We start from the raw sequence: 27,424 nt of genomic DNA on the forward strand, positions 1-27,424 counted from the left end.
ATACCTTTAGTTACTTCACAGATGTGGATGAATGATGTGAAATATAATCAAGTGTTAAATCAGACTTTAGTTCCACCTGGAGTAAATCCACAAGCTACCCTGCAGTATACAAAGTCATTCAAACTAGCTGCACCTTTACCAGCTTTGAGAACACTTTCATGATCAATCATTATAAAACATATCATATATATTATTCTGAAATGGACCAATCTGCACAATGACTACTTTTACTGTCTCTACTTTCACTATATTTTGATGATAATACTTTTCTACTTTTACTTGAGGAACATTTTGAATGCAGGACTTTTACTGTAACAGAGTATTCCTACACTCTGGTACTTCTACTTTTACTCAAGTACAAGATCTGAGTACTTCTACTTTTACTCAAGTACAAGATCTGAGTACTTCTACTTTTACTCAAGTACAAGATCTGAGTACTTCTACTTTTACTCAAGTACAAGATCTGTGTACTTCTACTTTTACTTAAGTACAAGATCTGAGTACTTCTACTTTTACTCAAGTACACGATCTGAGTACTGCTCCCCCCTCTGAATAGAAGTGATGCATAGGGGGTTTGGGGATTATTTCAGCTCCAGTTGACCTCTCTCCCACTTACCTCTGGTACTTTATGCCAGTAACATATGCCCCCCCCCCCCGGCCCCCCTGTGTATAGAGTAAAGGATAAATGAGGAGAACACGCGGCACAAACAGAAGGCTGACCGCAGGTAGAAGGAATCAGAGGAGGGTGTTTGCATGTCAGAGACTTTAGAGGAGCTTATGCGTGACCCTCCTGATCTTAAAGAACATTTGGAGGCGATTAGAGGGAAACCGTTTATGAGAAAGATTAGAAATGTTCAGGCGTCTGCAGCTCTGTGAGACAGCTTCACATTTTGACAGTGTGTGTGGGAATTGGTTTTGAGTATATAGAGAATGACAGTGGTGAATTTGTACTCAGATTGAAGTAAAATAGTTGTAGTGTAAAATATTATGTTACAAGTAAAAGTTATGTACTGAAATAAAAGTACACTTACAGTACTTTAACTTCCTATATGTGTGTAAATATGTGTTATTTATTTTTTTAACTGTATAATGGAGCAACTCACAAAACCCAATTTCCCCCAGGATGAATAAATAATTCATTTTTGTTTCAGATTTGTCCTAGTTACCTTAATACCAATTATAAGCTATTAACAAATATATATACACGTATACATATACATATTATCATATAATCATAGGTTAAGATATTCAGCAAAGTAGAGTACATGAAGCATGAATAATGTTAATCCAGTTATTTCATATATGATGCTGAAACCTCGCGAGATTTGCGAAACAGAGCACCGGCCTGTGTGTTACAGAGGTGATATCTCGCGTTACTTGAATATGGTGTCTCATTCCTCCACGGTCAAACCTGCCAACAAAATATATTTTTATTTTTTTGTTCATTATAAAAATGAAGCAACCGTCACAAAAACAAATCCCCTCCTATTTAAATAAATACTTCTGTTTTTGTTTCTGGTTCGTCCTAGTAACTATATACATTGAGATTATTAGCTAATACAAAATATAAATACATATTGGCATAATCATAGGTTGAGAGATCCAGCAAGATAGAGTACTTTCATGCATATATAATGTTAAACCAGTTATTTCATATATGATTCTAAAATGGGTGATAAGGCATAACAAGTGCTATTACTTTTGCTACTTAAAGTGTATTTTAATGTACATACTTTTTACCTCTACTTTAAATGCAGGTTGTTTCTAACTTCTAAGACAGTACTTTTACGCTGCGTTTTATAATGTGTGTTTTATAACAAATACCCATTTCAACCACAACGTCAAACCGATGAAGTAACACATCTCGCGATACTTGAGCAATAGATTTGTGGTTCACAGAGGGGATATCTCGCGTTACTTGAACACTCTTGCACTTTCGTGCATATATAATGTTAAACCAATTATGATTCTAAAATGTTTCATAAGGTGTTAAAAAGTGCTATAACTTTTAGTACTTAAAGTGTATTTTAATTTACTTTTTCACTTCTTACTTTAAATGCAGGATTGTTTAACTTATAAAATACAACTTTTACAACTCTGTATAGCTTATTTTTTTTTGCTTAAGTTATTGTCTGAGTACTTCTTCCAATACTGCGTTTTATATGTAATATTTATTTTATATAGGCCTAATGTTGGCCTTTTTGTGTTTTATATAACAAATACTTATTTCCACCACTACGCCAATCCAAATGAAGAAACAAAACCTCGCGATACTTGCGCAACAGAGCGCCGGCCTGTGGGTTACAGAGGTAATATCTCGCGTTACTTGAACACTCGGTGTCTCATTCCACCACGGTCAAACCTGCCGGCAGAGTTCCTGTTTCTTCAGCTCCACACTCATCATCTTCATTTGGAAACTTAACAAACGGAATTTATATTTATATAATACAACATCGTTTTATTTATTTAAAGTAATCGTCAAGCTAACTTTTTACAGGTAACAGTTGGTAACCGTTTGGTCGAACGTAATTTGAAACAGAAATTTTTTATTAGCATTAGCCGGTTTTCGTGCTAACAAAGAAATTCCTTTTCTCTTCAGAAATAATCCCCCATTACGCTCTTTAGTTATGAGTCATGTGGTCGTTGATAATCCACACGGTCTAGATCAGCAGGTGAGTGCCTCTTTTAAACTGTTTCCATGTTGTGTTTTTCTTTAAAAATGTGGTTATTTTCCTCTACGCACATGTACGTTTCGATGAGAAAGAAGCTAATGTTAGCATAGCATTGAGCTAAAATGGAGGAGATGATTTCGAGAGGATTTTTGTGATGGCGGAGCTCGTCTTTACGACACAAAAATGCCACTTTAGTGATATATTTCACTTCCTTAAAAGGCCAACACTTGTATAGGACTTAAATACATAACCTAAGTGTTGTGGAAATGTATTTTTATGAATGGAAATGTACCCGGTTGGGTAACATTTGTGATCTTGCCGGTATCCTGCGAAGGCTAATGTTAGGCCTCTCAACCTGAAACGTGGCGCAGGAGAAAATGTTCGGCTTCGGTTTTTAGACTCCATTAATGTTTCTGAAACATAACTATTGGTTTAATTAATTAAATAAAGCAGGGACTAAAGTGATCAGTTTGTGTAAGCTACCTAACTGCTAGTATAATGGGATATTATTGAAATATTTTACATTATCTTTTGAATTTGTCTCCATTTCCCTGTTTAATGGCCATTGACTGGTTATTTTAGGAGAAGCAATGGCATTACATTTACACTCGTTGGTCTTAGGTCGAGTATCTAACTGTATATATTTGTATTCTTTGATATTCAGCTTGTTAGTTTTTACTTCTAGCCACCATTAATGATTCTGGAACATGACTCAAATGAATGTAATGTGAAGGTACTGAGGTCATCAGGCTGTATAAGCTGGTTTTACTCTTAGTTTAAATCGATATTATTGAAATATTGAATATTATCTTTTGAATTTGCCTGCACTTCCCTGTGGGCTGGTTGTTGGATAAGTTAAGTCCATTTTAAAATGGATTTGTTCTCAAAGACTATGTAATATAGGAAGAAGCAATTGCATAACATTTGTACTGACTGTCTTAAGTTGTATAACCTTTTCTTTGGGTACAATGGTTTTAAGTCACCATTAAACATCACTAAAGTAAATAAATTAGGTTCTAAAGTCCCCAGTTTGTATGAGCTGTTTTTACTCCTAGTTTAAATGGATAATACTGAATTAGTTAGAACTTGTCTGCATTTCCCTGTTTGATGGCCAGGGACTTTAGGTTAATTAAGCCAATTGTGTAACTCACCCCCACCCAAAGACTCTATTATAAGAAGAAACAATGGCACAGATGGATCTTTGGTCGAGTATCTGACTGTACAACTTTTCCATTCATTCGTTTCTTTTCTTTTTGTCTTTGGGAACAATGGTTTTAAGCCACCATTAATGTTTCTGAAACTCAACTCTTGAGATGCATTAGTAAATAAATAAAGTACTGTCACAAGTGAAGTCATCAAGCTGTTTTTAATCTGAGTTTAAATGGATATTATTGAAATAGTGTGTATTACCATTACAATTTGTCTGAATTTCCCTGCTTGATGGCCAAGGACTAGATGTTGGCTGTTGCATACATATTTTAATTTATTTGTACACTTTACCCCCAAAGACTATATGTAACATGAGAAGAACATTATTTGATATTTAATATGTTTAACAAGTCAGTTGTTTGATAAATTAATCCACTGTTTTAACACAATTCCCCTCAAGACTATATGTAATATCAGCAGAAACGATGACAATGGATTGCACAGATTGGTCTTTGGTCAAGGAGCTCACCGTTAAACATTTATCTATGATTTTCAATTCTCAAACTCTGATTTTTTTTCTAAACGAGGGAGAACGTTGTCTTAAATGTAAACATGTTTTTATTTGAACAAATTCACCATAGTGCACTCTGGATATGGCCATTGACTACCTAAGTGTAATAAATGCTTAGTGCCATGTGTGCTAGTTTTGAGATAACCCGGAAGTGAAAGTGGAGCTGAGCGCCAAACGTTTAAAAGGAGAAAAATCCTATAATCATGTTATTTCATTGATGGCCATAGTTTTAATCTCTCCTATTGTTTTACTTATAGTTTCCGTCTCGATGGTGAATGTTAACTTCAATTTGAACCAGATTGCATTCTTACATTTTCCTCTATTTTTTTGTAGCTGGCTGGCCTAGACTTGAACAACGTTGACGGCGGAGAAGGCGGAGGAACTGGCAGTAAGTATTTAAACAGATTTTTATCAAAACCGGTCAATGTTAAAACTGAGATTATCTTCATTGTGTTCTCTTGTAATTCTGTTTACTTTTTAAATAGTTACTGTTTTAGTGTTGACATCATTAAAGTTATGTATGAAATCAACATTTCTCCTGTTTTTCCAGGAAGTGTGAGATGTATTTTAAAGTAGGGAAGGCACGAGAACCGAAAGTACTTCTGTAACAAGTTGATGCAGAAATATTTCCCTGATAATTAACATTAATTTGCATTAAATCTGCAAAACTACAGTTAGTCTACCGTAGAAGTTAGCAGCCGGTAACAGAGAGGCTATGAGCTTGCATTTTTAGCAAACATACATTTTTAACAATCTCAAGATGTGTTCAAATGTAATCCTGTGAAACAATTATTTAAAGGAGATGTTTTTACAATGTAAACGGTAGTAAAATAGTTGTATTTTAAGTACATTTATTTATTAAGTTGTAAATTACACAGTGAATCTGGAATCATAGTGTTTTTATTTGAGCAATACACATTTATTTTTCTATTTCTCATATAATTAACACATTTATTTATTGATCCAGCTCTACTTGTAAAGTGTTTTCTTTGAGTGAATTGTCTTCATGTATATCTTTACCTTATCAATAATCTTAGATATCCAAATGCATCATTATAGCAATTTTTACATCGCTTGACGTGTTGTTTTTCTTCCTCTTCCCAGGGCGTTACATTCCACCTCACCTGAGAAACTCTGGCGCACCTAGAAATGGTGAGTTTAATCTAAAGCTCTTGCTAAGCCTCGGTCAAACCATCAACACGGGTTTGACTCGTGGTGTTCTTGTTAATGGTGAAAGCCCACCAGAGCATGGTGAAAGCACAGCTGAAAGAAAAGGCATTATTTCAACCAGAAAAACAAACTGAAATCTATTGTCTGATGCGCTGCGGCTACAGTGTTTTGTTGCCGTTTGAAAATGAGTTGCACAGAATGAGAGAGCCATGTCGAGTGGGGTTTTCTGTGCATGGTGGCTTATTTTTGGCTTGGAGGACGTAGGAAAAGTGGTTCTGTAAAATGGCTGTAACCCCAGATTGATCATTAGAACAAAAAAAACGAGACAAAATTCTAATTTTACGACCCGAGTTGCTCATTTATCTGCGACTCCTTTCATTGGTTATCTCAACTTCTTGCCTCACACATCTGGACAGAAGGAGTGCTAGCTATTGGCTGCTCTGATCAATCAATGTGTTTGCATCCAGGAGGAGGTGATTTAAACACATTTTCTGTACTTGTTTGAGCCGATTGAAAGGCCTTAAATCAACATGCATTCTTTGCCTGGCGTAATTGGCCAGTTAATTAAAAAATATTGAAAACTGTGTCATTGCACACTTGATGTTTCTTTCTCGTTTGACTGTTTTCTTATTCCACAGCAGGAAATGGTTATTCCGCTGGTATACAGTACGGTTATTCAGTGGCACCAGTAAACCTCTGTAAGTCCCTTCCGTCTGCTTTTCGCTGAGGGCAACCGTGCATTTCCAGATGCATGAGATAGCCATTTTACACACCAGCAAAGCCAGTGCAAAAAGGGGAGAAAGTAAATGATGGGCTCATGATTAATTGATGTGCTTTTTTCTGCTGGGATGCTTCAAAATGAGAATTACCATATAGGTAGAATATAAATTCCATGTAGCTTGCTGGGTTAAATAGTGCTTTTCTTACGCAAGGTGTCATTTAAATGATTTTTCCACCACATATGCAAGCCCATATTTCAACTGCAATGTCCCTTAAGTTTCCCCTTAGCAGTTCCCTCAAACCATGGCAGGCAAAGACACAGACATAACTATACAGCAGGATGGGATGACTGTAAGATTGGTAACTATTACTGTCAAAGTCAAGCCCCATACTCATGCTGCACGAGCCAGAAGTCATGGGAGAGTCTTTTTATAGCCTGCTTCCCTACCTTTGCTCAGGTTACCCAAGAGCTTGCCTTTTACCATGCCTACAGTGGGGGTTAGCCCAATAAATGTGGTATACCTTGACCTCTACCTGCATGCCAAGCCATCTACTTAAAGTTTCCATAGCGTACATAGCTGAACACAGTGAATGTGCCCTTGCTTTGTCGTGGTCACTTCCTGGAAAGAGCAGCAGGAATCGGGGCTAACACAGCGTTTGTTAAAGCTTGAAGTTGATGCATGGTGTCTTCGAGACTGCACTGCATAGTGGCTGTCTTACTAATACTGAGGCAATCTGTGCAGTGAAAGGAATATGTATACTTGCAGTCATGATGTTCAAAGTCTGGGTTTTATATTACAGGAAACTGAGCTTTACGTTGCCTTTGTTTCCTCCTCAGAGACAGTCCGTTGCTCACAGCATACTAAAATACTATGTGCTGCGTGCAATGATTGAGTGAATGCAGGCTTTTGTTCCAACTACTCCAATGTTCCCAGTGAAACCCCCTTTAGATATTTTGAACAACTTCTGCTCATAGTCACCTCTCTGATTGCTCACTCCTGACATGTAGTGTTTGAAAGGGACGTTTTGTTTTCGAGTTCTAAGTAGAGTAGTTTTTCTTCAGCCGTTATTTATTGTGGATTAATGTTGGCTAATGACGCATGATGCCTTCACGACTGCACTGCATCACTGTTTGCTGTCTTGCTAATAATGAGGCAATCTGCAGTGAAAGGAAATAATCAAGGTGATATGCAAGGTCAACATTTATACTCTTTAAAAAGGTTCAAAAAGGAGGGATTTTAATCTGCAAAGAAACTAAGATTACGTTGATGCATCCAACAACCCAATCACACTCAAAATTGTACAAGTACTGCGTGCAATAATTAAGTGCATGCATCCTTTATATTAGTTACTTCTCTCTGGTGTGAAGTAAGACTAACTTTGGTAAATTATCGCTGCCCCTAAATGCTCTTAAATACTCCTGACCCGTAGTGTTAGAAAGGGATATTTGTTTTTAAGTTGAGCGATTATCAGGTGTTTTCTTTTGCTTTTGCTATGTAAACATTGAATCAAACTACTTTGTCCGGTTTGTCACTGCACCAGGATTGTTCTTTCAGTAAAGCAGACTGTCTGAGGGTAATTTATAGCCCATGTGAAGCTCTTGGTTATTAAAAGTCAAAGGAGTCCTGTGTCATGTCGTCTTTGAAGCTGAGCAGTCCTGAGGGATACAAGCAGCTTTCCGAGCTGAATAAGAGCGTCAAATGACGGCAAGACGCCCCCCTGGGGGAAACGCTGGATACAAGACCCCTTTTGGAATATGTGACACTGTACGAGGGAACATATTCTTCTTTTACAAGCACTGCTGGATTCCCCAATTCCCTTCTTGCTTAGACTTATAAGTAGGGGTGGGAATTGATGAGATTGTATTGACATCAATGCGCATTTTCTGAGGTAGAAGTGTGTGTTTTTATGCATTTCCTCCCAGAGAAGCAGAAGAGTATTGGAATTAATACAAAATAATTGTCCATTGAAGGTTTTTTTTTTATGTGGTTCCTCCTTGGCTTATTGTAACAGATGTCACAGATTGCAAGCTTTCATTTCCTCAGCTTGACTAAAGGATGAGTCATTGTGCAGTACGTGTGTGTAATCACATAATTAGGCGCTCATGGTCAATTGGATATAGAAATTGACCATGGCATTCGATCACGCATTTCTCTCAGTAACATCATACTTGCGAGTTCTTTTTTTCTCCACCATGGGTCTGATTACAAACCTGAATATGGAGTTTTCTTGTTGTGGATGCACAACTGTCAGAAGGCCCTTATTAAGAATACTTATGATACTACCCAACTTGCAGTAAATGTGTTGAAATCTTTCTAACCCTAAAGTAACATTTCATTAAGACATTTACCCATACAGCATTCCCCAGAAAAGTTAGATTTCCCCCGTCATTTAAACAAGAAAAACCTGTGTAACAACATCGGGTAAAATCTTTGTAACCCTTTAGTTAGAACGCTTAACGTTAACTGGTAAATCCAACATTGCTTCAGAGAAGAATAGTTACCTCGCTATGGGTTTTGGAGTGAACTGTGACGTCTGCTGCGTTTCTGTCTGAGAACGTTTGGCTGTGAAACTGCTGCACGAGGTGCTTTGCATTGTTTTCAGCGGGCACATGCTGTACTTATGTACCTGGATTTGAAAAATGGTTAACTTGCAACACTAACTTCAAATGTCTGCACCCCACTTCTGCAATTACTCTTGCTTTTTTTTAATTGCAACTCCGCTCTGAGAGGCCCTACATACTTCTAAAACTGACCTAAATCCACATTTTTCATCACAAATCTAGGACTTTCTGGGCTTTTTGGATAATGGATAATGATTATTTTTAATCTAACTCCCTTGCATCCTTGCTCTTGTACAGGTATAGAACTTGCTTTGCATATGTTTGCCTACTTAAAATATTGAACAACATTTCCTCTGAATGTTACGAGACCTTTCAGTCCATGTTCAAGTCTTAGTGGAGTTGCTTGCATCCCACCTGTCAGTCTAAAAATAAGCCTGTCACTTTAAGAGAGAGACTAACGGCTAGTCAGGCCAATGTGAACTTGCTTTCTGACGCCGATCAGTGACGTGTGCAGCATTATGCTCTTCCTCACAAGCCTTTTTATTGTGTTTTTTGTTTTTTAAATGTGCCATCTTCCACCTGAAGATTCACCTGGATGGGACGGTGGCCGCAGCAATGGATATGTGAATGGTTATCACGACAACCGCTCTAATGGGGGCTATGGAGGACGAGGAGCCCCTCGCGATGATAGAGGTGGGCGAAACGCCTGCCGTGGTAACAGGGGTGGAGAGTCGGTTTATCAACCATTACAGAATGCAGGTGGGGAAACCCTGTCGTGCCCCTTAAAGTGTCTCACCAAAGCCCTGGTGTGTGTGGTGAGACGACAGAGTAGTTTAAAGGGATAGTTCTGATGGTTTGAAGTGGTGTGAGGTGTGAGAAGATGGTGGTGTGAGGTGTGTGAAGATGGTGGTGTGAGGTGTGTGAAGATGGTGGTCTGCACACACAATTTGGAGATACGAGTAGAAGCACAGGAGAAATAAGATTATTCTGATCAAAAATCTTTTTATTAGGTTTTGATAAGTAATGTTTGTCATTTAGAAGTGGAAAGCAAAATATATGCGTACAAATGAGACGGTCTGCACTGATTGTATGTACAAAGAGGACAAACACAGACAAACAATAACAAAGAGAAGTACTTAATTGATCCAAATTTGTTTAGTTTTTTTGCGATGCAGCAGCATAAAAAGTCATGGCATTGTACAAAAAAAAATTAAAAGACAAGAAATAAACATTCCACAATGTAAACGTCTCAATAGAGATAAAATAGCATTAGAAAAAAAAGTAGAAAATACAACACAGAAAACCACATTTTAAAGGTCTCCTATCAAGCCAAGGACCCAGAATCAGCACTTTAGTAACAGGAAGTGAAATAGAGGGATGTCTTAAATGCATGATCTGTTTGGTATATTGAGCAAAACACATCATGGACATGTTTTTTATATTTCTATACATCTGAGACCTCTAATATATGCCTAAAAATACTATAATAGGAGACCTTTAAAACAGTTTTTCTCCTGATGGGAATAGAGATAAAATAGCATTAGAAAAAAAAGTAGAAAATACATATGTTGAATTACAAATTTACATTAACGTTACATGTTAGACGCTTTTATCCAAAGCGACTTGCATACTCAATACTGTGGACAATCCCCACAGGAGCAATTTGGGGTGAAGTGTCTCAGGGACATGCTGACTGCAGTGGGGTTTGAACCTGTGCTCCCCTGATCCCAACACCAATGCACTAGTCCACTGCGCCACACGCCACGTAACAAATGTACAAAGCAGGAAATAACATGCATACGTGTGTGAGGAATGGTTTTTCTCCAAACCTTGTGCAAGCAGATCTCCATCTCCTGCAGGTAGAAGGTACTTCACACCACGCCACTTCAAAACAAAATCCCAAATATCCCTTTAAGAAGGAAGCCCTCCCCCCACCCTTGTTCTTGCAGATGCTACGATGCACGCTGACACCCTGCAATATGCATAATGGATAAATAATTAACAGTAGCCCGTGCTCTTTAGTTTTAAAAAGGGAAAGAGCTTTTTTTTTACCCGCCACCTTTGGTAAGAGAGTGGCGGCATTTGATTTCAGCTGATTTTGCAGAAAGGACAATCGCTGACGGCTCTTTATCCGCTTGTTTTCAGGTGTAGGCAGTGAAGGAAACTTTGCAGCTCCTCGTGATGCCGCCTACAACAGCTTTGGCGGACGCAACAACGATAGGTCAAAGTCCACCTTCTTCAACGACCGTGGGTCAAGCTCAAGGGGAAGGTTTGTAGGAATTATTACTTAGATAAAAAACACTCAAACACAGTATATTAATATGTCTTTATGTTGGACAAAAAGAAGGAAATGTAATCTTGCATACATATTTCTTTGGTACAGATACTCATAAAAAAATGTAAGATTAATGAGAACAATGATGCAAAAATGTGACATCTCTCAAATGTTGTCAATCACTTCGCCAAGGCAATATCAATCAGAGTAATCAGAATTCATTATTTCTTTAAAAGGGACATAATGGTGCAAGTAAAATGCATTAATAGTTAACTTTTTATACATGTCATAAACCAGAATACTGTACATTATAACAAAGTCCTGTATATTGTAATTATGTAGAAATAAATGTCAATTATGAAATTCTTATAACAGGTTTTCTGAACAAATATCCTTCATTTATTATGAATCACCAGTGATAACCTTTACATTTAAGTGATATCTCTTGAAGGCACATTTTTGTTGCGATTTGATCATTTCCAAAGAGAATAAATAGCAGCTTCTTATTCCAACGATACATGCTCAATATTCAAATGAACATTATTGGGGTTATTTTTTTAGCAGATTTGCAACCCTTAATACAATGACCATTCTTTATCTGTTTGTTTTTGTAGCAGATGTTATACTTCTAAGATGCCAAACCATGTTATAATGTTTAGTTGCAGTTCAGATATTAATAGTTTAATCCACCCTAATTGTCTACAGTTATAATCGCGGGGGTTACTCCAGCGGCGGCGGAGGAGGAGGAAACCGCTGGTCGGACGAATCCAGAGACGAAGATTGGTCCAAGCTCACCGCTCCCAACGAGCGCCTGGAAAAGTAAGATCACTCGTCAATAATCAAAACGATAATTGTGAGAAATCTCACTGGCTTGAGCTTCAATCTCAGGATCCATGTATTTGTGATCCTCTCCAGAATGGAAGTAGTCATCACATACAGAGCATCAACTAGTTCCTGAACAGTGTCCTTCACATGCTGATATCCAAGAGAGGGAGTTACACAGTCACAAGATGGAGGAATAGAAAGCAGTATTCAATGTTTACTTCAGATTAGCTCCACGTCAGAAATGAGCATGCTTGTCATATGTCTATCTCCTTAGAGGCTGAATCATCATGTTAATCACATAGCTATCATATGCCTCAAACAGTCCTGATGCTCTTCCAGGTAATCATACATCCTGTCATGTTCACAGCTACAGTTGGGATACCTTTGTTAGCATGTGTACTCATGTTGGAAGAGGACATTCAGTATTTTCCCAACAGTTAAAAAATAATAATTGTGAATTCGATGCATAACTTTGCTTTTTTCCTTTCTTTCTAGTGAGCTGTTCGGTGCAAGCAACACTGGTATAAACTTTGAGAAGTATGACGATATTCCCGTGGAGGCTACAGGAAGCAACTGCCCGCCTCACATCGACACCGTGAGTCTTTAACGCTGTGATGCATGCATTCCCAACAACAAAATAATATCAAGTGCTAGAACCAACTTCCAGTGTTGATTAGGGAGGCAGACCATTTAAGGGTAGGCTGAAGACTTTCCTCCTTAGTGCAGCGTACAGTTCGGACATCCTCATGAACCCTTCATTTTATGGAATCATTGTATTGCAGTGGCCAAAATCCTAACAGTTTGTCTCATAACTCCAAATGTTCCTTTTCTTGGCCACATGGAGAGCTTGGGAAGCAGTGTCAGACTCGCAGTAAAAAAAGCCACTGGATATTTTGATTGCTCCTTGAATGTTTTATTTCCAAAAAACAATATCACTTTGTAACGTGAACTTCAGCAGCAGATCCTAATAATCAGTTTGACTGAGAATAAGGTGGCGTGTCAATGCCGGAGGTGCTGCTAACTGTATTTGTGTCATTGTTATGTTACTATATTCTCAGATATGTTGGTTGTTTTTACATCATTCATGTTTGTTGATTTGTGAAGCCCTGTGAGACAAATGTGTTGTGATATTGGGCGAATTGAATTCCATTTCCCTAATTTGGGTTTTAATACAACATTGTGAGTCTCTTAAACTGACAGCATGTCTGTGTATCCCGTAGTTCCACGATGTTGACATGGGTGAGATTATCATGGCAAACATCGCCATGAGTCGTTACGATCACCCCACCCCGGTCCAGAAGCACGCCATCCCCATCATCAAGTCCAAGAGAGACCTGATGGCCTGCGCACAGACTGGTGAGTCCTTTATTATTAATGATATGCCTTTTTTATAAAAACAAGTACCATGCGAATGAATCTCAAACGGAGGAAAGGAGGATACGTTAAAAGCCTTTTTGCCATTTGCAGTCCCCGAGCAGAGACATGCATAACAATCAGAAAACACTACGTGGTCTCGATCACATTCACTTATATTTGCTAAATATTCTCAGTGCTTGTATTTGAGAGCTTAAAGTAGATCAATAAGTATTCCTTTTCTTCATATAAAACACTTAATAGACATAAATTAGCATTTTTAGCCACCTAACTGTGGTTTGGTTATAATATGCACTTGATCTACTGAGATGGATATGAACATAAGTTTCTGTAATACCAACCTATTTTTCTAAGCAGAAGCAATACGATCATTTTCAAATCAATATCGTGAGTCAGATTGTTGGAGCATTCATGGAGTAGCCATTTGATAAGTGGAACCGTGTGCAGATACTGATCATGAAGTCATTCACTTTCAGGATCCTGCTCACACTGTCCGGGTTATCTTTCTCATTTATGATCTTACCTGGCTCACATTGGTTTCATATTTAAATTTAAGGTAGTCTTATGGCGCATTTCCACCACACGGTCGGCCTCGGCCACGCTCGGTACGGCTTGGCCGCGTTGGGCCTTAACAGGGCCCGCTCACTTCATGCTGCGCTTCCATTACAGTTTAGGAACTGGGGTAGTTACTATAGTAACGCAGTGTAGGCGAAGCCGTGACGTCATCAATGAGAACCCCAGAAAAACAACACAGCCGTTAGCTGTTAGCACTCAGAGCTCACAGCTCCTCATATCTGTTCAGAAACTAGACAAAAGTTAAAGAAGTACAAACCACAGACTGCCTGTGTCATGGTGAATACAGTCGCTGCTTTATTTATGTCTGTAGGCCGTTGTTGTGAGTGTGGACGGTCGGAGCATATACTGCGTTAGCTTAGCCAATCTCCATTTAGAAAACACGCATTTTAAAAGGTGTTTCGCCTGCCGTCTGTCTGCAGACTTGACAAAGCATTAATTCATGGTTTTTACTAACCGGTATCAGTATGTTGTTACTTCGGCATCATTTTGAAACGTGTATTACAATGAAATCACGGTCAAATATGTCCATCTTGTTGTAGTTCTAGCCCCCTTGCCAGCGATGCTCTCTCTAGTTTAGTATACTCAGCCCGACTCAGCCCTGTTTGTTGGCCCCGATAGAACCACAATTTTGTCGGGCCAGAAAAGAGGTGAAAAAGTGGTGCCGGGCCGTAACTAGGCCTAGTGGAAACGCAACCAAAAACGGGCACGACACGGCACGCTTAAACTGCGCTCCATGGTGGAAATGCGCCATAAATAACTACATATATAACCTCCTTTCAGGCTCTGGTAAAACGGCTGCCTTCCTGCTGCCGGTGCTGAGCCAGATCTACAGCGAAGGACCCGGAGAAGCTCTCGCAGCATCGAAGAACGGAGGACAGGTACTTCAGATAGTGAACAGTGTTTGGAAAATAACCTGTATATATTTTTGGATTTGTTTGTTCTAAAATATGTTGTTTTGTGCTCAGGATAGTGGAAGGTATGGCCGCCGTAAGCAGTACCCCCTCGCCATGATCCTGGCTCCCACCAGAGAGCTGGCCTCACAGATCTACGACGAGGCGAGGAAGGTGAGGAAATCATTTTGAATTTAATGGATTTACTTTATCCCTTTTTTATTTCTACATTTTTAGTTTGCCTACCGCTCACATGTTTCCCCTTCTTTCTATGTTTTTAGTTTGCCTACCGCTCACATGTTTCCCCTTCTTTCTATGTTTTTAGTTTGCCTACCGCTCACATGTTTCCCCTTCTTTCTACGTTTTTAGTTTGCCTACCGCTCACGTGTTTCCCCTTCTTTCTACGTTTTTAGTTTGCCTACCGCTCACGTGTGCGCTGCTGCGTTGTGTACGGAGGCGCTGACATCGGACAGCAGATCAGAGAGCTGGAGCGCGGCTGCCATCTGGTGGTGGCGACACCCGGACGCCTCGTGGACATGTTGGAGCGCGGAAAGATCGGACTGGACTATTGCAGGTAAATACAACACAGAAAACCACATTTTTAAAGGTCTCCTATCAAGCCAAGGACCCAGAATCAGCACTTTAGTAACAGGAAGTGAAATAGAGGGATGTCTTAAATGCATGATCTGTTTGGTATATTGAGCAAAACACATCGACATGTTTTTTATATTTCTATACATCTGAGACCTCTAATATATGCCTAAAAATACTATAATAGGAGACTTTTAAAACAGTTTTTCTCCTGATGGAATCACCTGGTTCAAATGTGTGTGTGAGAGGTTTTGATATTAAATATGAAATGTGTGTGTGTGTGTGCAGCTTCCTGGTCCTGGACGAGGCTGATCGTATGTTGGACATGGGTTTCGAGCCCCAGATCAGACGCATCGTGGAGCAGGATACCATGCCGCCTAAAGGCATCCGACAGACCATGATGTTCAGCGCCACCTTCCCCAAGGAGATCCAGGTACGGTGGACATTCAACTATACATAGAATATTATGATCAATATCAGTTGATGAAGTTAAAATAATGTGAAGAAAGTCAGAAAACTTGTAGTTGCTTTCAACACAAGCTAGTCAAATGCTAACATAACTCTTGACTCATATGTTAAGCTAAGATGCTTGTAAATAAAACCCTGAGCGTGGAAATGTTTCCCTCAGAGAGACACAACCATTCCCTCCACACTCATCCTTTCTCTTTGTTTATTAGATCCTTGCTCGTGACTTCCTGGAGGATTACATCTTCCTGGCAGTGGGCCGTGTCGGCTCCACTTCAGAAAACATCACCCAGAAGGTGGTGTGGGTCGAGGAGAACGACAAGAGGTCCTTCCTGCTCGACTTGCTCAATGCTACAGGTGAGAAAAGCATGCGACTATATGTAAACACGTGGGTTTTTGCCTCCCCAAGAAGATCCGTTTAGGCTCCAATGTATAACTTGTGTCGTAATATCGAGCTAATATTGACTTTGAAAACATATCTGCTAACAAGTGGACAGTAAAACGTGTAAACAAAATGTCGGTAACACTTTATATTAAGGTACACCTATTCACCATCAAGTAGTTGTTATTTAACATATTCGAGTCAAACTACTAGCTTATTTGTGATGAACAAGACTTCACTTTAAAATAGGGAACATGTTCCGAGTTAGAAATACCACATTTTGAGTTATTTTGACAGAATTAACACCTGGTTAATGTCTTGTTACATAAGAATAGACCATATGAGAATCAATATTCTTGTGGTACTGCTGCCCAAAACTCATGTACAACAACTTCTTTACTTACAATAAATAAGCACTAATGGCCTAGTACTTGTAGAATATGGTCATGTATTAATAAGTGTTTTATACGGACTAATAAAGAGCCAATATACTGCTAGTATGCATGTTAGTTACCAAAATGTCATGTAGGGGTGGTGAGCGTATGCCGTGTTTTTAGAGTTTTTTTTTTAGCTTCTCATGTTAAAGTTGTCATATCTGTGAAATGAGAAGCCTTACATTTCCGTCCGCTTTGTTTTTTATCTTAGTTATTCCCACTGATGAAAATGTGCCAGAGGTTCCAGAGAAACCGGGTAAGTGTGAACATATTATAACCATTTCACTCTGACCCCCACAGAGACATCGCATCCCACAGATCATCCTGTCCCCAAGCTGTGCCTCGTATTATCGGTTTATGTTCCTCATTTTCCAATAAGAGCTTCTAGTCCCAAACCTTTCCCTGTAAATAGACCGTAGTGTTGACTGCACTCAGTAGAGGTACAGTGTGTTATTGACACAAAGGGCAGCTCAGTTTCCATGAGTCAGACGCATTTAATCCTTTTACAGGAATACAAAAGTTTCTCCTCTAGATCCAGTTCGAACACACAATAAATGTTGGTTTTAATGGTTTGTGTCGGAGCACTCCCTGCTCATTTCCACTTGGTGTAAAGTCACAAACACGGGACTTCTACTTGGGTGCAGCTGAAGCTATGAAAAGACACTGTAATTAAACACACACTTGTCTGTGGGGTTAAGCAGAGTTTCTGTTATCAAAAAGAGAAATCCAGGCAAATATTACCTGTGTTTATTGAGCTTGAAATCGGTGCATATTCAGGTTATAGCCTATAAAGAAAGGCCTGACGAGTTATATAACTTTATTTTGAAGGGGCTATACAAAGGCACTTTTTAAGTAAAGCAAGGCTGTTGGAATTTCTTCCGTTGACATGAACAGAAACCCTGCTTTACCTGTCAATTATTACCTGGATGTATTGAGCTCAAAGAAACGACTTGAATGCAGGTTATAGCCTTTTAAAGAATGGCATAATTGAAGCATGAAGATTCACTTCTTTAATACAAATAAGGCAGGTTTTTAGACAAACATTGGTGGCAGTATCCCATCACGCTACTTCCTCTAATCTCAGCCATTTTAAAGATTTAATAATTGTTTTTAAACTAAGGGTGTCCCTTTTTCAATCCTTCAAAGGAGCATAATGATGCATCTTAGTAATGTGTGCAGACTACCTACAGCCAATGTTGTGGTTGGAGAGAGAACCATTTATTTTAATGCAACTCCATTCCATAGTTTTAAGTTCCTGTTCCCATCCCGTAGTCCCACATCTCTGCCCTTTGACCTCCTGTCGTGAATGATCTTATGTTTTCTCTCTTCTCCTCTCGCGCCGCTCAGGTAAAGAGTCTCTGACGCTGGTGTTCGTGGAGACCAAGAAGGGCGCGGACGCCCTGGAGGACTTCCTGTACCACGAGGGCTACTCCTGCACCAGTATCCATGGAGACCGATCCCAGCGAGACAGAGAGGAGGCGCTGGCCCAGTTCAGATCCGGACGCTGCCCCATCCTCGTGGCCACAGCTGTGAGTCATCTCTTTAGTTAGTTTAGTATGGCACCTTTCACAGAAATAGAAGTGCTTCACAAGAAAGAACACAAGTCATTTCTTATATTTGTAATAAGCAGTAAAGGGGTTGTTGATAACCGATATATTTCTAAAAGCAACATTTAGTCACACAAAGATATTGATGAATCTAAATGATAGTATTTACTTCCTAATCAAATTGTCAGGATATGAGATTAGATATGAATACATAGCAGCAATATTAATTATAAAAGCATTTTGGTCATTGACATCCCAATTTCATCACCTTCTTGACATTTAATCTATATTTGTTTAAATCTCTCCCAGGTGGCTGCCAGAGGTCTGGACATCAGCAACGTGAAGCACGTGATCAACTTCGATCTGCCCAGCGACATCGAGGAATACGTTCACCGTATCGGCCGTACGGGACGTGTGGGAAACCTGGGTACGAAACAACTCTTTACTTTAAAGGGGACCTATCATGCAAAATGCACTTTTGTACGTCTTTTCTACATGAATATGTGTCCCCGGTGTTCCAGGGAACTCACCAAGTGTCAGAAAACACAACCCTCTCTATTTTCCTCCATACCCAAATCTCTAAAAAAGGGGCTGCAACGGATCTGATAAAAACTGATCCAGATTTGAACACTGTCCTGACGTCAGGACGGTGGCACTACGGCTATTGGGCCAACTCCACCAATCAGGAGGAGACAGCCACGGCCATTGCCGTTAGAAAGCGCTGGAGACGCTGTAGTACATATGCCAGGCCTGTAGGTGGTGCTGTTCTCACAGAATCAGCCCTTGCAGAGCTAAAAAAAAAAAGTGCTAAAATGCATGATCTGTTTGGTATTTTGAAAACAAACGTATAAATATGCCTTATATAGGTATGGTCCTACACTATTATTCAAATATAGCATGATAGGTCCACTTTAAACTAAAACACACTTATAAGGCCTTTTTTTAATAGGATGGGCATGGGCAAGTCGAATGTATGCAATGTATTGAACGGGTGACCACAGTTTGAACAGTTGACAGCTATAGTTGACCTATGATACACAAGTTTAACTTTGCATAGTTTGCGCTCCACATTGCTCCGTTTAGACGCCATGTTTGTTGTGTAGGACTCACCGTTGTGAGGCACTGTCGTATACATTTTATTAATCCATTTGATAGGTCTGCACGATATTGGAAAAAACTGATATTGCGATATGAAAAAATACAGGAATTGAAGAAAAGACCGGTTTTTCCTTTCTTGAACTTTAATGCTATACAATTGGTATTTTTCTAACTATATTTAACCGGATGAGGGATTTTAGTCACGGACGTCTGGATCTTAAGTTATCAGAGCAACAAGCTGAGCTAGCTCGGTTAGCAGCGCCGAACTGGAGAAACACATGAAACTACTTCATTCAGTGTTTTGACCTTTTAATCACCCGGTCCGTTTGCTTTAGAGATTTGGTTGTGATTGGTGATTGGTGGTTTGCTGTCACTCACTCAAGGACCCCTGACATGAGAGCCGCACGAGTTTTCCTTTTGTAGCAAGCAGCAAAAGAATTGTAACCTGACGTGTTTGAGTTAATTTGCCTACTTAATATCGCACGTCCTAAACAAAAATATGTATATATCGCGCGCCATGCGATGTGAATAATGCACATATCGCGATTATCGTCACGACACGATATATCGTGCATCCCTACCATTTGATAATATGTAATCAACTTAGGCACCCCTCATTAAAAATATTCATAACTCGAATACATGAATCATTTCGAATATTCGATTAATCATTCCCATCCCTACTTTTTAATAACCATTACTACTTGATGTCCGACTGTCTAACCTCGCTCTGTTTTTCTTTGTTCAGGTCTGGCCACGTCGTTCTTTAACGACAAAAACAGCAACATAACCAAAGACTTGCTGGACATCTTAGTGGAGGCGAAGCAGGAAGTTCCCTCCTGGCTGGAGAGCCTGGCCTACGAGCACCAGCACAAGAGCACGACCCGAGGGCGCTCCAAGAGGTACGGCTACTCTAAGAAGATCACTAATGTCACTGTGGACACACTACATCTAACTTGTGGTCTTAAACATAAGATGGTTGTGCGTTTATTTTAAACAAATCTTCCCAAAACACTTCAGATTTGATAGTTTATCCCACATAAGACTGCTATACTCCTGAGCCTTCACATCATTCATCTCTTTGCGTCCCACATATTTATCTGTTATTACATTAAGCAGTATTGTATTTCACTGAGGGCGCTCCAAGAGGTAAAGTTACTCCCTAAGAAGAGCACTAATGTCACTGTGGACACTTTATATCTATCCATCTATCCATCTATCTATCTATCTATCTATCTGTCTGTCTGTCTGTCTGTGTAAAACCTCCTGTGTGTTAAACGACTCAACTTCTGATCAAACAGTTTTACCCCACAGGACTGCTACACACCTTCATATCATTCATCTCTTTGCATCCCACATAGTTATTACAATAAGCAGTATTTTATTTCACTGAGGACTCCAAGAGAAAAACAACAAGTTCCTCCTCTTAGAGAAGCACCAATGTCACTGGACACTTTATATATCTAACTTGTGGTAGAGAGCATTTTTATTGAGTTTATAGATTTCTTTTTTTATCTTCACGGTCTACTGTATTTTCTACTTTTCAATGCAGTTCTAGTATTGTTTATTTCTACTCGTTTATGCTGCTGCAACGCAAACAAGTCCCAATTTGCAATCAATAAAGTACCTCTTATCTTATTTATCTTTTAGAAGTACGCTGGTTTTGCTCCTGTGCATTTATTTACCTTTGCATTTTAAATGACTCGACTTACATAAGACGGCTATACTGCTGAGTCTTCATACTGTAGCGTAGGTGTTATCCCTGAACGAATAGATTTAATTTGGTTAAACACGCAAAAACAGAGGGATAGCCCGGTGACTTGGCTACTGAAGTTTACAAAGGAACAATAATAATCAACCAAGTCACTTTCAACAGAACATTTCTGTATTTTTAACCCCAAATAATAATCAGTACATTAACCTGTTACGCACGGCCCCCCCCGGTACCGGGCGGATAAACGCGTCATTTGCAGGAAACAACGTCTTAGGAATCTTAATATTTAATAAAACTATGAATGTTTTATATCCATGCAACGGGAAGAAACTCAGCTAACTGATCTTTTTAATTTTAAATTCCAAAAAAAAAACACAATGTTAGCACTCAGCCTCTGAATTAGCCACGAGCGAAAAAATTTAACTTAAAAGGGCACTTAAACTCACTCTAACTCCCTTGTTACTTATCCTAGATGCACAGCCAACCACTCGTTTTTGGTGTCCTGGAGACACTGAATCTAACGGTGCCGTCCTCAACACTCAGTGATAAACATTCGCGGCGCTATAAACGAAAGCGTACATCATAACATGTGGAGCTAAGTAGCTAGAAACGCTAACATGGCTTACCTTGGTCAAAACTGGTCTTCAATGGCATTCAAACGATAAAAAAAACGATGCTGCAGTTAATCCATAGGTTCATCCAATGTGTCTGTGTCCTCTTTGAAATGATTTCTGATAATCCATAAGCAATAAAATTGCTTTTTTGTTTCCAAATGCCAGAGCTAGAATGTAGCTCCACTCTGCTGCACATTTACATGCGCGCAGCCCCCACCTTTTCTCTTCACAGTGTGTGTGTGTGTGGGGGCCTCCCCCTTCGATTCTATTGGCTCTAACGGTCAGAAAGAGGTGTCAACCATCAAAATCGAGCAAGGGGGACCAGAGATATGGAAAAAAAAACATTTTCACCCAAATCACCTCAGAGGTGGGGTGGTTTTGGCTAAATCTCTCTAAAAAGGTCAAATGTCACTTGTTTTGCATCAATCTTGATACAGGGTACTTATTATATGTTGTACTTTGGATTCCTAAAGCTTTTAGTCTACTAACCCATCATCCAAGGGTAGTTTTCACTATCTGTAAAAAATAATTTTTGGACGGACACTATAATTTACAGTTTTTTACTATGTTCAATCTGAATTTTCTTTAAAATAAAAAACATCTATATTGATTCTGACACTTCTACATCCAACTCACAGATTGTAACCTTGCTTTGATAAAAGAAATTATTCATATAACCCTTTTAGAAGTTAAGTTGTAGTCATTTGTTTTGGGCATGTCATTTTCGAGCCTGAAACATGAAAAATAGGCTAGGTGCTTAACAGGTTAAACAAACAACTCCTGTCACAGACCATTTACCAGAAAAACTTAAATCCAGTAGATACAAAAACAAATAAGTCACATTTAACTCACAAAACATCAATCACTTACTCCGAGAGCCTACGATTGGTTACATCATGGGGGGGGGGGGGGGAGTATTTTTTGTGTCTTTTATATTAGTTTGATGTCTTATATATATTCATGTTGGAGGAGCCTTAGACTTAATGTTGTCGTTGCATATCTACACTGTAGCTGCTGAGCATATAGACAATAAAGTGCTTTGAACCTGTACCTCGAGATGTTCTGTGCATTTAACGACAACGCTCTTATTTCTCCTGCAGGTTCTCCGGTGGTTTCGGAGCCAGAGATTACCGTCAGACGCCCGGAGGCGGACCCTCCAGCTTCACTACGCCCCGTGGAGGTCGCAGCGCTGGAGGAGGCCGTGGATTTGGAGGAGGCGGAGGTAAGAAACACTTCCTGCTTTCACGATCACACAGTTTTGACAACATATTGATCATTTTGAGAAGTGCCTAATCTTAAAGGTCACCTATTGTGCAAAATCCACTTCTTCATATATCACGGCCTGAAGTGAGCTATTGCGTTTTTTTTTTTTTTTTAAACGGTTACAAAGTGTGACAATATGAAAGAAAAATACACACACCAATTCTAACCTCTCGTCTTTTCACTCTCTTCAGGTGGATTCGGTGGTGGCGGCGGAGGAGGCTTCTACGGCGGAGGAGGAGGAGGAAACGACGGCGGTTACGGAGGAAGCTACAGCAACTCTGGCAGCGGCACGGATTGGTGGGGGAACTAGTCGCCGACAGGAACGGGTTGCCTTTTTTTGCCAACCGCACCCAATGGAAACCACATGTTAACTTAAAGGCCAGACCATAACTAAATAAAAAAACACACCCTTTACCCTGTGTAGCTTCACTGACACACAGTACATTACCAACCCTGGTTCTCTGCCATTCGCTTTCCTCTACACAAAGGGAAAAGTGCAGCAAAGCAGCGCTACGCTAAAAACAAGAAAACACGGAAAGCCACCAGCAGCACAGAGACTGCAGCGCAACGGGAGAAAAACAGAGAAACGCACCTCAGAGCGAGCATGGATGCTGACGTTGCAAAATGTCCGACAGCAACTTCGGACTTCTTTCATTGTTATAAAAAGTATTTTTGTTCTTTTTTGTGGAAATAGGGCGGGAAGAAACAAATGGAAAGAACACCTGAGGATCATTTGTATGTTAATGTACTGTGCCTTCTGGAATTTAGACAGGAAATATACATATATATATCTCCATGTTTTCATTCCACCAGATGGCCAAGAGCTTTCTCTCTCTTCAACAACAAAAATAATTTGATTTTACGATATTTGTTTGGTGAAAAAAAAAGAAAAAAGGTTAAAAAAAAAGAAAGAAATAAGCAAATCCAACCTTGGCAAACACGGGGGTATTGTGGTTCTGACGTCATGATTCCATTTGAACTTCAAATTTAATCCCAGGAACATCTCGTAGCCTTTTCGATAGTCTACAAACAGCTAATGGAGCCATTACCAAGTCTAACTCCATCTGGGCCGCTCCGTGAAGCATTTTAAAATCCGAAGGGACAACGCTTTCTTTGTTTTGCTCACTCTATCCTGGACAGGCTCCTTTGTAAATGGATCGTCTTTGAAAAAGCCATTCCTGATGTAATCTTAAGAAACACGAGAAGTCACTAAAGCTCCGACGCGAGAATCGAAGCTCCAGCGCGTTTCAAAATATTGACTTGACAGTGTTACGGCAGCTAGTATGTTACCAAGTGCTAGCTATCGTTAAAGTGGGCGGTGTTTTTTGTTTCTTTATTTTACTTGAGACATTTTTGGTGGTGTGTTGTGAAATCAAAAAAAAAAAAAAACTTTTTTTTTTTTTTTTTTTTTCCTGAAAACAAAAAATGCCTGCCATCTTTGAAAGTGAAGTTCAAAATGGCCGCTGCATAAAGGACCACAGCATCGGGGGGGCACAGCGTGGTGTTAGTGTTTACTGAATCAGCCGCTGACGGGGGAGGGGGGGCGGCCCCATCATTGGTATTCTACGCTTGCAAGTGTTTTGTTTTTTGGTCAAGGAACAGGAAGGACACGAGAACTGAGTCGCAGGCTTAACTTAATTACAAACGTTTTCTCTTTTTCAAGCTGCGTTGGAGGCAGGGTTCATCACTGAGGTTTATCGGGGAGAACAGCGCAGGGTAGAGCGACACTTTTCCTCCTGAAAAGATTCAGTCAGTGCATCGTTATCGTCGCGGCCTTGGCTTCCCCATCGCCGCGCTGTGACACTGTGGAGGCGGCCGAAACATGACGGGCCGTTTCCTCTAAATAAAGTCAGGTATATAAAACTCTGTGGCTCTGTGAAGCCAGGCTTTTCCTCTCAAAGAGGAGCAGCCAATCGAGAGGGGGAGACAACGCTCCTCATCGGGTGCCTTGAAAACCTTTATTTTGTTTTGTTTTTACTTTTAAGAAATTGATCTAAAAAGCGGATGCACTGGCTAGTGTTGAGAACTTGAGATTGAATGGTGCTACTTGATTTAGGCCCTTGTTCGTCGTCGTCGTGCCCATCAAGTTTTACAAGAAAGTTCTTTTATTGCACATCTAGAGTTTTATATAGATGTCTTCTTGGATATGTGTCCTTAAAGCTTCCAAATATTGTGTGTGAGGAGATTGTGAGAAAACGACGCAGCTTGTTTACAAAGGGGACAGGTTCTCAACGTTTAAACCAGGATTTATTTGGGACCAGGGGATTTAGCAGTCTTGGGGGGAATTTAGCCATTTGCACAGATTTCTAGATTCTACTTTTGCTGCTAGTTTTGTGTAATTTATTAAGCATTTTTGACAAATATTTATTTTTGTAAGCCTCAAAGTGATTCTTTGAAAGTTTCAGAAACTTGACCAAAAGACAGTACAAAAAACACTGGCACTTGAATGTTGAATGTCACCTGTATGCGTGAAATTTATATATTTCGGGGTAGTGTGAGCTTTTTAATGTTTAAGATACATTGGACTCAGTAAATAATATCCACAGCTGTTTTCAGGGCCTCCTCAGGGCCGCTCATCTTATCTATATATATTAATTGGTCAACAAAATTTGAAATGGAATTGAACCAACATGCCAAGGTTTGGAAATAAAGCTGTCAGAGCATCAAAATCTCCTGAAGCATATCAGTGCTGACTCTCCAATCGTGTGATCTTATCTCTAATTTGACCTGATGATTTTCTCCAGTGAATGTCTGGCACATGGCAATCCTTAAAGAAACAAACATGTGGTTTATTCTCATTGTTGTATTTTGCATATATGACGCTTCTGGATTTTTTTTTTTCTGCGTGCACGTGGAGAACGTCGTTGTTTATCCTGCGTGAAAAACCTTCGAGACGTTCTCCACGTTCCCTCGGAGAACCCCGGAGCTGTTTAGACGTAGACTTTGCTTTCTGTATTAGCTTAGAAGCTACTTGCACTGCATGGGAAATACTCAGCTGTGCAAACAAATTGTTTGATTTTACCAAAATAAAATGTTTGAATGCAAAAAAAGTTCTCCTGAAAACTCCAGCATGTTTCCACTGTTTCCTAGAATCTGTAGCAGCAGCTGGTTTAGGACGGGCTTCATTTCCTTTGGACTCAATATAAAGTTTTCATTTGTAAATTCAGCTGTGTGCTTCGTGTTTTGTCAAACCAGGGTTAGAGGTTGGAGAAACTTGATGTCACTATTTTTCTCAAAATGACCCGTTAAAAGGGGTTGAATCTTAGACAAAGGAGTCAAAACATTATTGGGATTTCTTTATTTACCTGCTTATAAAGATGTACAATTAGCAAAACTATTTTAGGGGAAATTAAGAAATATTTTGGACAGACTAGACAAAGCTAGCTACAAATGTTAAACGAGAATAATTTAAAATGTGTGGATTGTTTTGTCAAACCAGGGTTAGAGGTGGTAGGATTTATTCACTTTTCACTGTTTTTTCTCCTTAATGACCCGAAAAAAAGGAGTTTAATCTTAGAAAATGAAGTCAAAGCCTAACTGGGATTTCTTAGTTTACTTGCTTATAAATATGTACAATTAGCGAGAGCATTTAACCCCTGAGACTGTTTTTCAGGTCTCAGGCTCGAAAATGACATTCCCAGAACAAATGACTAACTTCACTTCTAAAAGGGGTAAATGAATAATCTTTTTTCTCAAAGCAATGAGAGTTGGATGTAGAAAAGTCAGAATCAAATGGCGCGTTCACACCGCAGTACTTTTCCCACTTTAATTCCGATATAGTTCCGAAATGTCGCGTTCACACCAAAAAGAGCCAGAACTAAAATTAGTTCATGAGAACCTTTTTTACCCCCTTGTTCGTCCCTGCTAGAGAGCAGGTACTTTCGTGGGAGAAAAAGGTTCCTATGTCTGATCGGCTGGGCGGATTGCAAACCACGCCCTGTAAAACTCTGTAAAAAAAAAAAAAACTTTTGTGGAGCCGCCATTTTATTATCCTCGCATTAGCATTATTAGCATTAGCATTAGCCCACCGCAGAAACGCAGAGAGACTAACTTATGGCAACACAAGATAAAACATGGGAGCTGTGGAGAGATGAGGTGTCGGCGTTCTGGCGATTTACTCCGAAGGCTTCAGTAGAAGCTGCTGGGAGTCCCAGTTCCGGTGTGAACGCGATCTGAACTTAGTTCATGAGAACTAAAGAGTTCTCATGAACTAAGTTCTGATGAACCTTTGTGGGAAAAGTACTGTGGTGTGAAAGCGCCTCATATAGATGTTAGATATGACGCGTTTGACGTATGACGTTTAAAAAAAAGCAGTTTTTAGTAGCAGAGCTCAAAACGGCTCCTTTCCCTCTGAATTCTTGCCCTTATGTCTCGTAAAATATATCAAATCCTGCATTAACTTTTTTAATTGTAATTTTCAGGCAAGGTTAAGAATAAATGTAGTAAAAAAAAAACCCTGCAAGTTGCTCTTTAATGACCCGAAAAAAAGGAGTTGAATCTTAGAAAATGAAGTCAAAGCCTAACTGGGATT

General features: G+C 39.5%; 1 protein-coding gene across 3 annotated transcripts; it reads left to right on the forward strand.

Moving 5' to 3' along the window:
* The first annotated feature begins 2,338 nt into the window (after window positions 1-2,338).
* LOC117476980 (ATP-dependent RNA helicase DDX3X-like) lies at window positions 2,339-26,059 on the forward strand. 3 transcript variants are annotated; one of them, XM_034123667.1, is made up of 21 exons: window positions 2,339-2,497; window positions 2,600-2,672; window positions 4,726-4,780; window positions 5,497-5,544; window positions 6,201-6,260; window positions 9,431-9,538; window positions 10,991-11,114; window positions 11,826-11,939; window positions 12,441-12,540; window positions 13,166-13,301; window positions 14,676-14,773; window positions 14,861-14,959; window positions 15,199-15,359; window positions 15,665-15,809; window positions 16,054-16,198; window positions 16,869-16,913; window positions 18,005-18,186; window positions 18,514-18,631; window positions 20,051-20,204; window positions 22,731-22,852; window positions 23,085-26,059. In XM_034123667.1, exons 2-21 carry the CDS (start codon window positions 2,628-2,630, stop codon window positions 23,201-23,203), a joined length of 2,178 nt encoding a protein of 725 aa, XP_033979558.1. In that variant the 5' UTR covers window positions 2,339-2,497; window positions 2,600-2,627; the 3' UTR covers window positions 23,204-26,059. The 3 variants fall into 3 exon arrangements, with proteins under 3 accessions (XP_033979558.1, XP_033979559.1, XP_033979560.1); XM_034123668.1 differs by lacking the exon at window positions 6,201-6,260 and having other exon boundaries at window positions 23,085-23,203; XM_034123669.1 differs by lacking the exons at window positions 6,201-6,260; window positions 9,431-9,538 and having other exon boundaries at window positions 23,085-23,203.
* The last annotated feature ends 1,365 nt before the right edge of the window (window positions 26,060-27,424 follow it).

This window comes from Trematomus bernacchii, unplaced genomic scaffold, assembly GCF_902827165.1.
Source record: "Trematomus bernacchii unplaced genomic scaffold, fTreBer1.1, whole genome shotgun sequence".
Classification (NCBI taxonomy): Eukaryota; Metazoa; Chordata; class Actinopteri; order Perciformes; family Nototheniidae; genus Trematomus; species Trematomus bernacchii.